This window comes from Eretmochelys imbricata, chromosome 7 (genome assembly GCF_965152235.1).
Source record: "Eretmochelys imbricata isolate rEreImb1 chromosome 7, rEreImb1.hap1, whole genome shotgun sequence".
Lineage (NCBI taxonomy): Eukaryota > Metazoa > Chordata > Testudines > Cheloniidae > Eretmochelys > Eretmochelys imbricata.
The window spans coordinates 28,841,999-28,858,988 of NC_135578.1; the positions used below are offsets into that span (position 1 = coordinate 28,841,999).

At 38.7% G+C, this 16,990-nt stretch overlaps 1 protein-coding gene across 2 annotated transcripts in view; it reads left to right on the forward strand.

The window, feature by feature from the left end:
• The window catches only part of BICD2 (BICD cargo adaptor 2), a 152,485-nt gene that overhangs the window by 124,860 nt on the left and 10,635 nt on the right, over positions 1-16,990 (forward strand). For both annotated transcript variants that reach the window (XM_077822370.1, XM_077822368.1), the window contains exons 4-6: positions 335-787; positions 2,173-3,192; positions 4,612-4,763. In XM_077822370.1, the coding sequence (XP_077678496.1) occupies positions 335-787; positions 2,173-3,192; positions 4,612-4,763 (1,625 nt within the window). The remainder of the gene's footprint in view (positions 1-334; positions 788-2,172; positions 3,193-4,611; positions 4,764-16,990) is intronic.

Genomic DNA, 16,990 nt, shown 5'->3' on the forward strand with positions numbered 1-16,990 from the left:
GAGCAGGTAGCTGGCATTATATGCTAGGGAAACCTGTTGGGTGCTGCCTCTTTACAACATGATGCAAATCATAATTATTCTAATTAATCTGGAGTAGATCAACATCATTTAACAGTTTCCTCAGAAAATGTTTGTTGAATGTACTCTCAGAGGTAGATTAAATGAACGATGTCTGTAGTCATGGTGCAGGAACTAGAGTCCAGAATCTAAAAATTATTCCCCTTCCACCATAGTTAACTAAATAAAATGTACATCAGTGAAGTGTTCTGAGATTGCTTTGTGACCTCTTACAGTCAGGCATTTTACTGATAGTGTTTTATCATATGTTCTCCAGGTGGAGTTTGAAGGCCTAAAACATGAAATCAAAAGGCTTGAAGAGGAAACAGAATTCCTCAACAGCCAGTTAGAAGATGCTATACGGTTGAAAGAGATCTCAGAACGCCAACTTGAGGAGGCCTTAGAGACCCTGAAGACTGAGCGTGAGCAGAAGAACAACCTTCGTAAGGAGCTCTCTCATTACATGAACATCAATGACTCTATGTACACCAGCCACCTGAACATCTCTTTGGATGGACTCAAATTCAGCGATGAAACCACAGAGCCCAATAATGATGAAATCATGAATGGCTTTGAACAGAACTGCCTCAGCAAAATTAGCAATGGCAAGAATAATACATCCACCCCCAAGAAAAATGACAGCTTTCCTCCAGCCCCAAGCCTGGTCTCAGATCTTCTGAGCGAGCTAAATATATCAGAAATCCAGAAGTTGAAACAACAGCTTGTGCAGGTAAATGTTAAGATCCTAGATAATAAATCTGTGTTACACTAGCAGTCTGAGATTACCGTGGGGTAACCCAGTCTTCTCAAAAGATCTTTTTCATTCAGTTACCCACAGTCTGATGGGTCTCCTGCAAATACTAAAAGTGGAGCTTTTTCACCTGTCATAATGTACTTAATGTGCATTTACATTTAAATGTACTATAATTTCTGTCTAATGCAATTCATAGTCTGATGAAAATGAAATCCATTTTAATTTGCTTAAGAGTCTGCCGTGAATTGTCATTTGCATTTTCTATATTATAAGCAAGACACCCAGTACTGAAGAATATAAAACAAGGCACACATGAGTTGCCTAGAGCTTGCTGAAAATTTTCTGATGTAAAAAATGGGATTTAATAAAAACATGGACGGTAGGGGTTGGGGGAATGTTGGTTTTGACAAAATTTTTCATTTTTTCAAAGTGAGAAATATCGGGGGCAAATCCCTAAATTGTTTCAGAATTGTGAGAAAATGCCCACTTAAAAAAATAGTAATACCCCAAAAAGTGGGGGAAAGAAAATATATAAACATTTGAGGGGAAGTTAAATTTTCATTTTTAACTTAAATGGAAGAAAGTAGCACTTTTGTACTTCGCCGGAAAAGAAGATTAAGGGAGACAGCGGGGGGTATCACCACTGTGTCTCATTTTACTTCCCATCCCATGCTTTCTTCCCCCCTGCCCCAGTGGAAAAAGGGGAGAACTTTATAAAGTGAGAGTAGGATTTCCCCCCTCCCCACCAAAATAAACAAAATTCAAAAAACTTTATTAAGAATTTTTTTATAGAAAAACACAAGACTAGTTTTGACCAGTTCAAGAGTTCTCTGAAGGTTTAGTGCCCTGTGCTGCAAAGTAGGGTGACGATAGTTTGATGTCTTATCTTTTTTTGTTGCTAACAGGGCTAATCTGGGGTTGGTAGTGCTATGCCAAACTGCCACTATTGACTGGCTTCACATTTTTATTGTTGTTTATTATTTTTACAGTGCCCAATCATTTCCTAGGCACTTTATGGGACAACACTGGTTTCAGCTTAGCTTTAATTGAAAGGATAATGGTTTTACTAAGAGGCCCAAACTGTGGAAGGGGAAGGTAAAACAGGAAAGAGTGTGTTTGTTTGAAAATCCTTAATGGATGTAAGAACCACCCTATGATGCAAATTAGTAATGGTGCCAGTAGGTTTTAAGACTGAGTTTAGTGTAAATTGAGTTGCCTTTTCCACAGAGCGTAAGGGACCAAGTTTCTGCAGTTGTATGATCTTTTATTGACTATTTACCATTTTCTCATATGATTGTACAGAATAAAGCTGCACAAGTATTTGCTTCCAGAAAATTAACGTCTGACTTTATGTATTTCAGATGGAAAGAGAAAAAGTTAATTTGTTATCTACACTCCAAGAGTCTCAGAAGCAGCTGGAGAACACCCGGGGAGCCCTTTCAGAGCAGCATGAGAAAGTTGGCAGGCTCACAGAGAACCTTAATGCGATGAAAAAACTCCAAGTCAGCAAGGAACGTCAGTCTGCTCTTGACAATGAGAAGGAGCGTGACAGCCACGAAGATGGAGATTATTACGAAGTTGACATCAATGGGCCAGAGATCCTAGAATGCAAGTACAAAGTGGCCGTGGCAGAGATCGGTGACCTAAAGGAAGAGCTTAAAGTCCTTAAGGGCAAATATGAAGAGTGTGAGTCTAAATATGAGGAGGAGAAGAGCAGGTATGAGACTGAAAGCCAAGCTCTTACTGAAAAGATCACCTTGTTAGAAAAATCTAATAGGCAAGATAGAGAACAGGTAGCCAGACTGGAGAAGGAGCTGAAGAAAGTAAGCGACGTTGCTGGAGAAACACAGGGCAGTCTCAGTGTAGCCCAAGATGAACTAGTCACATTCAGTGAGGAGCTGGCCAATTTGTATCACCACGTCTGCATGTGCAACAATGAAACTCCAAACAGGGTGATGCTGGATTATTACAAAGAGGGTAAAGGAGGACGCAGCAGTCCAGAGGGCAAAGGTCGAAGGTCGCCAATCCTGCTCTCTAAAGGGCTGCTATCTATAGACCTAGGAAAGGCCGAGAATGGAAGTGGTGACAGCAGTCCATCTCCAGTGTCATCCCTCCCATCTCCTGTGTCAGATCCTCGGAAGGAACCCATGAACATTTACAACTTGATCGCTATAATTCGTGATCAGATCAAACACCTACAAGCTGCTGTGGACAGAACAACCGAGTTGTCCAGGCAGCGCGTTGCCACCCAAGAACTTGGGCCGGTAGTGGACAAAGACAAGGAAGCTTTCATGGAGGAAATCCTGAAGCTGAAGTCCCTGCTAAGCACCAAGAGAGAACAGATAGCAACCCTGAGAACTGTACTAAAGGCCAACAAACAGGTGAGCAGGTTTTGCAGGGATGAAACCCAGGTTTTACACACTTACATCATAAGCAAAAGCTTTAAAGAAAATTTGGCTAGAATGACCCTTGTTGCCATTTGCCACATGCATTAGACATTGCAGTCATGGGTGAGATCCTGGCTCCATTCAAGTCAGTGACAAAACTCCCATTCATCTGTGAGGCCTGGATTTCACTCCATGTACATAGTCTAAGGGATGAAGTTTTGTGATGCCGAGCAGTCTAGAGAGTCAAAACCTTGACATACTTTTGCATTTCATGAGTTCCAGTTTAGCTGAGATGACAAGAGAAATGGAAAGTGGCTTCTGTCTAGTGCCCAGGGAATATATGAATACATTCTTACATAATGTAACGCTATTGGCATCTTCTCTGAACTGGAATAGTGGGCTGTTGAAGATCAGGAGTAAGTACACTGACAAAGCGTTCTGGGCAAGCTTCATTAGTGACCGCCTAAAACTTATTAGGTTATATGTAGTGTAATGGATCAATAATCATCGAATTCACTGAAAATAAAAGGTAAAAATTATTTTCCTATTGAAAGAATTATGTTTGCTGGTCTTTTAAAGGGATTGTAAAAAGTATATCCTTTCTAAGATTTCACCCCCACACACAAACTCACAATTCAAACACTCCATGGAGAATGGTATAAGAACTTAAAAAACAAAACAAAAAAAACAACAACCCCACCCCAGAATAAAGGAAGAAAAACAAGTAGAAATAGAGATTTTTAAATTTTGGAGACTGGATTATGTCATTTTGATAACCATAGTAGCACAGCTGGATTAGAATAATTGTGATGAGCTGTTTCCAGGGTTTACAATGACAAATGCTTCAATAATTAATCTAAAATTAAGGTGATGTAAATTCAAATTTATCTCAAAGCATAGATGTTAAGATAAATAATAATTTATAGTACATTATTTCAGAAATAGACTTGTACTCATCTTGTTTGTAATATTACTGTTTGAGAAATGTAATCCATTCTGAAAACTGGTGCAGTTTAGAAGCTATATGTAGTTGTAGTCCCAATAACTTGCAAATCGAGATTAAGTCCTCAAATTATACTGTTTAACTTTTTGTATCTTTGTTGGTGTTGATATGACTTATAGTAGCATTTGACTCAACAAAGTAGTGTTGGGAATATATATATAACTAACTAAATATCCTCAGGCTGACCTCCTTGGGATGGTGCTTTATGGTTAGAAACAAACTCTTTTTGTGCTCCAATATCCTAATATGCAATTCATTTAATCTGTCCAGGAAAAGTTGACTAGAAGTTTAAAATTTCAGTACTAAGTAAATGCTCCATTGTATGAATGGAGATTAAAAACCTCTTGGCTAACCACTTTATGAAGAGTTTCATTAACTGGTACATTTTTGTTCTTCTTGGTAAACAATAGACTGCAGAGGTAGCCCTTGCCAACTTAAAAAGCAAGTATGAAAATGAGAAAGCTATGGTTACGGAGACAATGATGAAGCTGCGTAATGAGCTGAAGGCTTTAAAAGAAGATGCTGCTACCTTCTCTTCTCTGAGAGCAATGTTTGCTACAAGGTAAAGAACACATGAACTCTTTTTGAAACCCCCAAACACTGCTTGTTTGTATGTGGAATAAATAGAATGTATTAGTTATAAGCAGCAGTATTAACCATGCAAGGATGCCATCATATTTGAGTGGAAAAACAAAAGAGGGATGCCTTTTTTCCTTCACATTTCTGCTGTTTGAAATGTTTCATTAAAGTGACCTGCAATTATGTTTTCCTATTGCTTAGGATAATGACAGGGATATAGGGATATAGCACTCTGCTGTAACAAATTATATTGATTATGGAGTTGGGGGGTGTTCATAATGTGAAAATCAGGGGAGGGAGTAACTAGCTTCAATGACTTAAACTCAGGTTGAGAGGGAATTATGTTTAAGAACATAAAATGAACATTACATAATGAAGATACAGCTATAATTGAATCCTGCTGGTACACAGAGTAATATGGAAGGTGCTAGCAAGCACTGAAAAGTATATGTTTATATATTAATAAACTAAAGAAAAAATATTCTTAGAGCTGTAGATGCTGCATTTGACACCCATCTCTCATGCCATTTACAAAGTTAACCTTATCAGGGTCGCTGCACTACTTCAGTGTGGAACTTGTTTCTGCCCTGCTTAGCTGTACTTTGTGGTGTTCCTGGAGAACATGCTGATACATTACATGTTGTAAAAGGTGTGAGCATTCCATGGTTGATCTGCATGTTACTTGGAGCTGCCCGTCACTGACTTCCTCTCTCAAACCTACAAAACTTAGAGTTGGAGGAATGTTGGGGGAAACTAGTCTGAAAAAATCTTTATCTAAAGTAGGCAGTTCCAGGTAGGTAGTTTTAAAAAAACCCACACACCTCTTGGAATAACAGAAGGCTATGCAGGGCTATCTAAACAATGCAAGATGGCCAGGGCAGGTGTCATAAAGACCACCATTTAATGTAACTCGATAGTTTGGAAGTCTTGTTCTATTTATTTAAGCTAACCACAGGGGAGGACAGGTCTTTGTGCGTCTTTACGCTAGGTACTTCTTATACCTTTTTCTTGTCTGCTGTGAGCAATTTTTACGCTGAAAGGATTTTCTGTGCCATGTCAAAAAGTACCACGGTGAGGAATAACGGGAACATTTGTGAGGACTCTGTGGCTTCATCTTCAGTGCACTTGAAAGGATGGCTCTAGAGCAGCACTCGCAGAAGTACATCACTCAAGTGATGATGGAGTTCAGGCAAAGTGCAATGTTGGATCGACAGCAATACTCTATTTCCCTGCAATACCCTTGCATTTGGGCTTGGCTCAGAAAGAGAAACCGGATATGGAGATGCTTTAAGGATGAATTGGCAGATCATTTTCCAACACAATGTAATGCCCAATACAGACTTTTTTTCCCCTTGTATTGTCCTTCCCTTGTTTATCCTTATTTAACACCGCCCATCCCCCCAGGTGTGGTGTTCTGTCCCATCTAGTAGCACTTAGAGAGCACATAGCCCTGGTCTACACTGAGGGTGGTCGACCTAAGATATGCAACTTCAGCTACATGAATAGCATAGCTGAAGTTGGCATATCTTAGGTCGACTTAACTGGCTGTGAGGACAGAGGCAAGACGACCACTACCGCTCCCCGATTGACTCCGCTTCTGCCTCTCACATTCGGGGATCGGTTTATTGATAAATCACGTTCGGGGATCGGTTTATCGCATCTAGACAAAATGCGATAAATCAATCCCCGATAAATCGATCACTACATGCTGGTCTGGCAGGTAGTGAAGACCAGCCCTAAGAGAGAGAGAGAGAGAAATAATGAGTCTGCTCTACAGCCTTAGCTAACAGCCCAGTTGGCTTTTAGCTCATATGGTAGAGGCTCATGCACTAAGTTCCAGAGGCTCCAGGTTCGATCCTGCCCACCGACGACCGGGGTCTGTTGGCGTTACATTTACACAGGCCTGGACCAAATGTTCCCATGGCTAGTTTTAGATCAGTGAGAAAATGGCTGGAAGCAGGAAGTGGAGGGGGTGGGAAGGGAAAACAAACAGCCTATTCCTTTTTACCTTTCCTTTAAAAAAAGAAAATTTGTTAGGTAAAGGTAGTTGGCGCTTAAGTTTTTATTAAGATTTATACGTAAGCACAGTGTATTTTTCCTTTGATAGTAATTTCCCTCTCCCACTTTTGAAAATCCTCTTTTGGTTGCCCTAAAGGAAATTTTTTTCCTCCAAGTCATAGAGTGAGATGCTGCAGGGAGAATTTTCTTTTCTGTTTTCCTGCTTCCCAGCTTATTGTCATTGAAAACTCAACCCTGATCTTTTACAGGTGAGAAGGTGCATGCGAGCGTGGGGGGGGGGCGCAGAGCAAAAACTCTGCTGGGAGATATAGACTATGAGCTTGAGCCTGCAGCCTTGATGCCCAGTGAGGTCAGTGGGGAATTTGCATGAATAAAGAACTCAGGAATGACTTTGTGTGCTTAACGCACTACAGACCTGCTTGCACAAATGAATAGGTAACATTTCTGAGATCCCATTTTACCTAGGCATTGCAATGAAAGAGCAATGAGCTGTCAGTAAGAGCACAGAGTGACCCATAGAAAGCAGAGGACTGCATGGATGGTAATTCAGTGCAATAGCCTTTCACATTTGAACACCTGAATTCATACTGTATCTTAAGTCACCCATATATGAGAGCAATAATCCACCCATCTGAGAAATTCAGAGATTTGCACAACTGAGGCTAAGTGGCAGACTCACATGGAGCTTGCAAAATTCTTCTCTTCCCCCAAATATGTTCCTCACTTCTATAACTGCTAGATTCACACACACACTGTGAAGAGTTAAAGATACTGGGCAGGGGCGGGGAGGGGAAGGAGAAACACATCTTTGTGCAGAGTTTAATCACTGGGATAGCTATCCAGGTTCAAAGCTTCATCTCATCCAGTATGTTGGCTTCTAGTAGTGGCCTGTAGTCCTACATTGGATGCTACAGCGGCTGAGATAAGCATGGATCTATATTATCCACAGGGAACTGGCCATTTTGTAGCATATGAGGGAAGCTGAAATTATAAATAGGTGTTAATGATCTGGGCATGAAAATAAGGGTCTAATTTCCTTTAAAGTAGGTTAATCCTACTAATTTGACAGTACTATCAACTATTTTCAATAAATAATGAAAACACAACAGGACTTGAGATGTGGACAGGGGAAGCCATGCAAATCAGAGTTTGAAAAATAGCTTTTTCCATTAGATATACCCTCAATAGTTTAATTTTAGGGTAGTAGACTCATATAAATGCTGGAATATCTCCCCTCACCTAGGGTGACCAGATAGCAAGTGTGAAAAATCGGGACAGGGAGTGGTGGGGAGTGAGGGGGGAATAGGTGTCTATATAAGAAAAAGCTCCAAATAGTGGGACTGTCCCTATAAAATCGGGACATCTAGTCACCCTACCCTCACCTAAATAAGTAAATAGATAGACATACACTCATTTATCAAGCAGTCTTAAAATAGTTGAGTAATAGAACATAAAAGAGCAAGCAGAAAACTATTTAAGGCCCAAGTTTTAATAATTGTGCACACAAAAATGTGCACACAATTACTATCCATGCAAATAGGGATCAGAATATTGAGGGATAGTCAAAATCTGCCATATTGATCTGAAAACGGAATTTTTCCACTTAATTAGGACTCTAGTATTTATTCATGAATCAATTCATAACAGTCAAATATTTTGTTGTTAATTAGCAAACTCTCCCCATGAGAAGAAAGATGCAATAGGTTTTCCATTTAAAATGCCAAGAGAAAAGTAAACTGAGTTTTCTTTCAGCTTTACAGTTGCTAATTGGAAGCTTGGATGGTTCTAATTGTTGCCATGCAACAAAGACTTGAACGTCTGTTTATTTTCCTGACTGCGGTAAATGTTAACTAGACACTGTCTCCAGTTTTATCACTAATATGAAGTGGTGCTTTTCTTTTTTGACCTTTTAAAGGTACCATCCACTCTTATAGTTTAGCTGTCTGTCATCTGAAGCAGCTGTTGAAAGTGTATATTTCAAAATCATGAATCTCTGAAAAGTTCTTCATATAAAAATACACTGCCCAAGTTAACATTTTGGAATCTGGTATATATCTTAGGAACATCTGCACCTAGAATTCTAAAAAAGCAAATCAAGAAAATCTGTGTGCTGTGAAGAGATTCAATCTAACATAAATGGTTTGTTCTTAAAATATACTCATAACATGGAAGTATAGTTGCACACCTTGATATAAATTTTATTTTTTGAAAACAAGTAAATCGTTGCAAATTGAAAAGAAAAACTAAATGCCCTATAAACCACTCTTATTTATTACAAATCTACCCAGTGCTATTTAGCATGTTGTAAATTGGTAGCTAACTTGATTAATAATAGTTGTTTTAAAGTAAATTCAGGGTTTTAATGCATATCTCTGTGATGAATTTATCAAAAACAGGAAAAGTTCTTGAAATGTAGTATACACACATTGTTTAGCTGTTTGTTTATTTTATCCACAAAGAAGCTGGTAAAATAGCACACATGTACAGAGAACTCAAGTGAAACAAGAGATCTTGTTTCATACATTTCCAGAAAAATATTTTAATCAAGAGGCTACTTCCAAAGAGCTATAAAGCTGTCAGTGAGGGTTCCTGTGGTTAAGGGCCTATATTAGCAGCACCAAATAAGGAAACCTCAATAATGAATTTAGAGGATTAATTATTCTGGAAGGAATTTTTATACAGGAATCTTATCAAATTTACACTTCCAAGTAGCTAGTTTTAAAAGTCATCAGATCTGAGGCAGATATTTAAAAGCACATACAGTAGTTGATTCTTTTTACGATGATCAAATCAGGTTATTTAAACTGTGGTTTTGTAATTTATTTGTTTAGAAGCTTGAAAATAAGATTTCTTTTCTATGAGACAGTTTTCCTGTAAAATTCTGATGAGATTGAAATTAGCTTGGCTAAAATTTAAAGGTAGAAGAGGTCAAAATATGTTTCTAGACTGACAATTATTTACAGAAAAAGTTCCATAGGGCTTCATTTCCTAAGGCTCATTATGGAACAAAACACAATATTAGAATAAATAAGAAATATACCAACCTTGTAATTTAAACAGAAGTTAGTATTTTTTTATTAATTCAGTAAGGAAATGTGGAGGAAGGAGACTGCAGCCTTCCTGGCAGTTGCTTTGAGCCATCTGCACCCAACTGGGAATAAATCAAAACACCATGATTGTAATTCTCCAGCAGTCCCTAATACATGGGAATGGTGATTCAGCAGAGGTGCAGGGATTTACAGCATCTGAGGGTAAAGATCAAGAACACATGCTAGAATGAAAGTGTGGTTATAAGAAGTTGACTTGGTGAAGGACAGAAAATAACTGGCCCACAAGTCATTATTTAAGAAGCTATTGTACTATGGCAGACTAAACACAGGGCATTACTGCAGGTTTGGGAGAGAAGCTTCAGTTATTCAGGAAAAACCCAAACCCTGATCAAGCAGGTATTAATTAATCACGAGCAAAGAAAAGCTGAAAGAAAGGAAGATACTTTGGTTTCAATTTGAAGACTGGCTGTCACTGATTCCATTGTTTTACTCCTTCCTCTTGTCTGACTTAGCTTGCCCAGGTCCTAAAAATAACACTTTAAGGTATTAGTGAACACACCTGCACCCTTCTAAAAAACCCACTGAACCCAGGATGTGTACATATGAAAAGTACATAATGATTTTTTTAGTGTGACCCTTATTATTCCCAGGACATAATTGGCTGCCCTGTGAGTAACCTAGATTGCAAGCCCCTCAGGGGAGAGATTTGTTTCTTTAGCTTGCACAAAATTCCTATCTTATCATGATTTTTCTCTCTTCATAACTGAACACAGAATTGGCCAGGACCCTACCTACAAACATTCAGACCCTGCTACTTTTCAGGCAGGCTAGTCTCCAGAATTTTCTGTGCTGCACTGCCTCTCTCTCTTTACTACCTCTCTATTTATATCCATGAGTTGGAGCAAAGGGCCCAGATTTTCAAAGGCACTTGGGCATTGCTGCCCTTGCTCAGCGTTGTAACGCCTAACTCATTTAGGAGCCTAAATCTCACTTTCAAAAGGGATTATAAATGCTTCAATCCCATTGACTATTGATGGATTTTAGACTCCTAAATCCCTTTTGAAAGTGAGATTTAGGGTCCTAAATCATATAGGCATTGCATCACTGAGTGAATGTAGCAATGCCCAAGAACCTTTGAAAATCTGGGCCAAAGAGACCAACCTGGTCTTCAAGTCAGTGTGACTCAGTAGAACAGTCATCATTCTGCCCCACAAGGACCTGACTCTGACACTTGGTCACCTTACAGCACTAAGAATACAAGAATAAGAACAATATGCCAAGATTCAGCAAAAAGACCATAGCATTAAGACTTACCGTGTCAGGAAATAATGCATGCGAAGATCAAAGCAGCTAAGGATATAAGCAAGATATTATTTCAGGATGAGAAGCAAATATCCCTGTAAAAGGGTGCAAATTCAACCGCAGACAGAAAAGCAAAATGAGACACTTATCCATTCCAAAGACAAAACATTTTCAAACATGGTGTTCGTGTGTTTTATGTTAGAATCTGAAACCTCAGATCAAATAAATCCATTCAGACCATTCTGCAGAAATATTTTGCCTCTTCTTCTAACAAAAGAAAAGTACTTTAGTTCTGCAAGGAGGACAAAATGAACACTTGCAGAAAAAAGAACTTGCCACAGCAAATTGCAGATTCCCTGCTTCAGAGTGAAGGTTGCTGAATCCACTGAGCAAGAGCCTGAGGAAAATGGTTTTATAGAACATCAGCAAACAGAACCTTACAGTGAATCTCTAGAGGGAAACCATCTTCCCAGAAACTAAGAACAAGTGAGAATGAGATGAGAATAGATGTTTTCCCTCCAGAATAAAGATGGAACAGTAATTAAGAAATGGCATCCTGCAGAGAGTAGATGACTTTGACAAGCAATGTGCAAGTGCACCTAGATGTAATTAACAAGTATCCTGACACTCCAGTATTTCATCAATAGGAGGTGAAGAAGAAGACAAACTCTGCAGCTAGTCAGCAGGAGGGAAGATGACATGTATTAGAAAATGCTAGTAATGCGAGGATAGTGCATAGTATGAGACTAGTATTAGAATTGGAGGAGACTAGTCCAAAAAGGCTATCAGAATAAGGGAACCAGGCTGTGACTTCTACCACCCAAACAGCAATTAATGAATGATTACTGTTCACCATCACAGAGAAGGCATCTAACTGGCGGTGTGAAAATGAAATGAAGTAAACAAATCTAAACACTGGCAGAATAGTTAAAATAGCAAAGCTAATTTGGAGGCTATCCTCTTGTTCAGATATCATAGGGCCTACAGAACATGAAAGAAGAGCTTAACAATGGAAGCTGTAAACTGAACCAGAGCACAGTTAAACTTACATGTAAGAGACATACATAACTAAGTGGGCTTCATATTGGACTGGGACAGTTTTGGAACAAGTTGTAGAATATTTCTACATTGGATAAATGCTCAGTTCAGGGAAGCCAGATGGAGAACTTTGATCTTGAAAACTGGCTAGAGTGGAGTCTCATAAGGCCTGACTAACAGGCATTTCTCTCCCAGTTTCTACAGTCAGTGGTACGGTGTAGCTCAGGGGCAGTGAATGAGCCTATGTGTAACACGTTTTCCAGGTCCAGTACTGAGCACTGCCAATGTCCTATATGCAAGGAACAAGACACAGTGGCAGAAAAAAGAATTCAAAATGTGTTTGGTAGAAATGGTGTAAAATGACACTTGTGGCTTCTTGTACTGATTTATGTATTTATATGTATAACAAAAATGCACCTATCCTAGGGTCTAGGCACTGCTGACAATAAGATTGAAAAATGCAATGAAAATGGCTAACAGCTTCCCTCAAACCAGAATATGATGGGAGTTTGAAAATCAATAATGTTCTGCTATCCCCGTGAGGATAGCTTTATGAATAGGTTCATGACTGGGACCGGGGAGATCTGGGTTCAGATCCCAGCTCTGCCTCAGCTTTCCTGTGTGATTCTGGGCAAGTCACATAATCGCTGTGTGCCCCAGTTCTGCATCTGCAACACTTGGGTAATGAGACTTCCTCACCTCACAAGAGTGTTGTAAATACTTGGCAAATGGTCCTATTGTGTGGTAATGAAGGCCATGAAAGTACCCATAGATTAGAGCAAATACCAGCCCTTATCCCATGCTCTTTTTCAAAAGCTTGGAGCGGTTTTGAACTTAATAGTAAATTCTAAAGCCCCTTTCATGGTGAGTGCCTTGCCAACAGCTTGTCAAAATGGCAGCTTCTGAAATAAGAAGGGCCTTCATTGGTTAAAATCAAAACCTCAAGTGTCACCCAGTAACTAAAAGGTAGCTAGTGGTGGAGAGCAGCTGCAGAGGCCCTCTGTTCTGTATACGTGGCCTAGATGAAAATTAAATGGTTCACCAGGGTTAATTTCTCCCCTGATACAGAAATGGGGTTTCCTGTGGATTTCATTTAATGGTAAATTCAATTTTTTTCAAGTCTGGTCATGACCCTTCAATAGGATGGAAGTAGGCAGATCCTTGTGGCAGAGTCCCATTGCATTCCTTGGAAGTGCGGAAGGATTGAAGGGTCCAGCTGTGTGGATCTGACCTTGGCCTTTGTATTATGGAGATAATTCTCCTGGGAAATATCAAGCTGCAGAGGAGATTCTCCATGTGATTTACTTTTTAAACAGTTAATACAAATAATTTGCAAAAGTATTTGTTCCATATGGCTGAGATAAATGATCTAGGAAACTGTATATTGGTTGTAATCTGTACTTGATTCTTCGCCAAATGACACCCAGCCCATAAATAACTTTCTTTAATGTGCAGTTCAGATGAGTTTTCAATGCAAGATGTCCAGGAGATTAGGGAAAAAATAAGAAAAGTCAGAGTCAAGATTTCCAATAGATATTTGAATTGGTTTGATCTCTAAGCCCAAACATATAAATCTGTGGTCTTTTCCTTTTTATCTGATTTTTGGATTCAGGTATTTTTTTAAAAATACATTTGAAAGAATGCCTTAGTTTACATGGATCTGCTAAGCATATGTGCTACAGATGCATGATCCCACACAGGCAGACAGGTCAAGATTATGAAGTGACTTCATAAAATATTTCAGACACTGGATTAGGACTAGGACCTTGATCCTGCAGTTGGATCCACACGAATTCATGTGCAGAGCCATACTGACACCACTCAGGATTGGGCCTCCACTTGTTTATTCACTTTGTCTTTAATGAAGGTCAATAACTCATTGACAATTTAGAGTCCAGTCCTGTGTGAGCTCCTCCACTGAAGTCCAAGTGGATGGGATAACTGCATTTCAGTTAGGTTGTGTTTTTCTTTTTCTTTTTCTGTTTGTTTTCCTTGCTATGCACTTTTATGTCAAGGCAGCCGAGGGCATACGGATACTTATCTTTGTCTGTGTATGTGTGTGTATTAATCTAAATGAAGTGAGTTGGGAGTTCAACACCTTCCAGGATTGAGACGTTAGTAAATGAAGGCTAACTTCTATAGCCCTTAGTCAAGCAAAATTCCATGAAATCCAGTGGGAGTTTGGCTTGAGAAAGAATCACAAAATTTGGTCTTATGTGAAAGAAAATTTGTAAATTAGAGGTTGTCCATCTAAAATGAACCACTGTAACTCTTGTTTTTCTCTCTACATTGCATGGTGAGCTGATGCAAAATATAAGCCATTTAAAACTTGGTGTTCTAATTAAATAAATTCAAATGGTGTTTCGCTTGGCTCTACATCTTGCCTTCAGTGCCCAGTCCAAACCAGGGATCGTTTTGAGGTAGGGGAAAAAGGAAGAATCTTTACTTTTGCCCTCTAACCTACAAAGCAGCCGTGGAACTACTGTGCATTTTCTACTGTCGCCTTGGGTGGAAGGGTAATGGATCTACATGATGACAGATTCGCCTTCTTTTCCCTGACCCCTCTCTTCCTCCACATGCCCACCCCTCTAGCAGTATAAGCACACAGTGTTTCCTCTGCAGGTAAGGGCCTCTTCATTCCTGCCGGTGATGGTGGGTTGTTAGGAATTTTCTCATCAAATTTATTTCAAATGTAAAGACAGAGTTAATATGGCAGGTAGAAGCTAATACCTCTTATAGCCATGCTGCTGTTAGTCTCTGTTAGGGTCCATGTTCATTTAAATGTCTTTTAGCCTCTGCTTGGATATATTTTCCATCTTTTAATAAAGAGGAAAAATTGTGAGACTTTAATCCTCTCTGCTCTTAATTTCTGATGTAGGTGACAGTTTAATCTATTGTGGTAGAGGCTAAAGTAGCTGACAATGTTCCCAAAGAGGCTTCTTCAGTTAGCTCTTTCTGCTTGTTATGCTATACTGCTTGCTTATAAATTGGCATTGTACTGATCACAACTGAAAATGGGAAAAGGTAAATGGATGTAAGTAAGTGCAGGTGCCAATAACTACATGGGTTGCATTTGCAAATACAGATCTTAGCACAGTAGAAGAACATGGCAAAACACATGATTAAAAATATATCAGGATTAATTAACCATTTTGAACACGCTGAAGTTCAAGATGATTAAAAATATATCCAGAAATAAGGAGAGATTGGCATGTGCAGTAAGTAATGCTAATGTTAAACTGCTTTGGAAAATGAGATCTTTAACCCTAGAGACATTGATATTCGGCATGCTTTTGATTTTTGTTTTTAAAGAATAATTTAGCTTTAGACATGGGCATTTTAAATGTTTTTAACTTTTAGTTTTATGGAGCCCTTCAGGGATTTTCCTCTCTCTGTATCATCTTGAGTTTGAGATTTTTTTATGGTATTGCTTATTTAAAATGTTACAAGTTGGTGGTTTCCTTAAATTCTTGTTTTCCTGGTTAATCATCAGTGATAAAGTAAGCAACATCAAAGCCTTATGTTCAAGGTCTGCATCATTATATTTATATATATATAATTATATATATATATATATAAATAAATAGCATCATTCCAGTCTGTTATATAAATAACAGTACGTGCACAATAGACTTGAATTATGCTAATCTTATTTTCCTTTGTAAGCATGAAAGCCCAATTATTTTAGTTTCAAAAGTGTGTTTGGAACAAAGGAATCTTCAGTTCCACCCATCTACATTGAATACATAGTCTGAAATGTTGCTTTGCACAAAAGATAAATTTATAAAGAGAAGATATTTTGCTTTTACATCTGCAAAGCTACAAATCGATATCAGTTTATGTAAAAAAAAAAAACACAAAAAACCAATAACTGTTAGTGTGATGTTAGTGTGAATTGTTATACTGCATTGATATAAGGCAGTGCTGGAGACCATGGTTTCTAAGTATAGTTAGGAAAGGACTAACACTTAGTTGAAACAAATGAAAACGGCATTAATGAACAGCCTAGGAGAGGAAAGCAGGTCAGTGGTCCCAGAAGACCAATTGTGTAAAGTCTGCATCCACTTCTAGTAAAACCTGGATCCTTTTCAACCTGTTTAAATGGACTACTATTCTTACATGCAAAGTATCACTTCTCTGGCTTTACAAAGGAATCCTGAATAATATCAGGCACAGAACTGGTTAAGATACTCATTTATTTCACTTACAAAATACTTTAGCCGAAAGAACCATTCAGGAGAATGGATTCAAGAAGGAGAGCCATGAAATGTCTCATATGTTAGTAAAACTCCAAGACATTCTAACCCACACGTGAGATGAGTAATTCAGGACAGTAAGAATCCCAACTATGTTTCTGCTGCTGCTGCTAGCAAGAAAGCACCACCTATATTAATGAAATAGTGTGAGAATAGGATGGGTTAAAAAAAACAACTCATCACATTTTTAAAAACCGTAAATCATTTTCCATTGTCAAGTTTATAATGGCATTCATTTGATGTTTAAACATTGCATTAGCAAAAAGCTTGATGGTGCAATGGTAGCCTTTCACAGGTGAAATCTTGGGATTTAATTACAACTATGGACTGAGTTTGTTGACCTTATTCTAGTCCCCTACAGGCATTTGTCCATGTTACCAAACTACCACCCAGCTTGGCACAGCTGACAGCCTTTGATCAGGAGACGCCTAGATAATCCTCAGCTTGCAATGTTCCTGCTATTAAGGTACATTAGCAAAGCTGTGTGGGAAGCTGTACTCTGTTTTTCTGCAGTGTTCTTGTTCCTAGCCAGCCTTTCGCTTTCA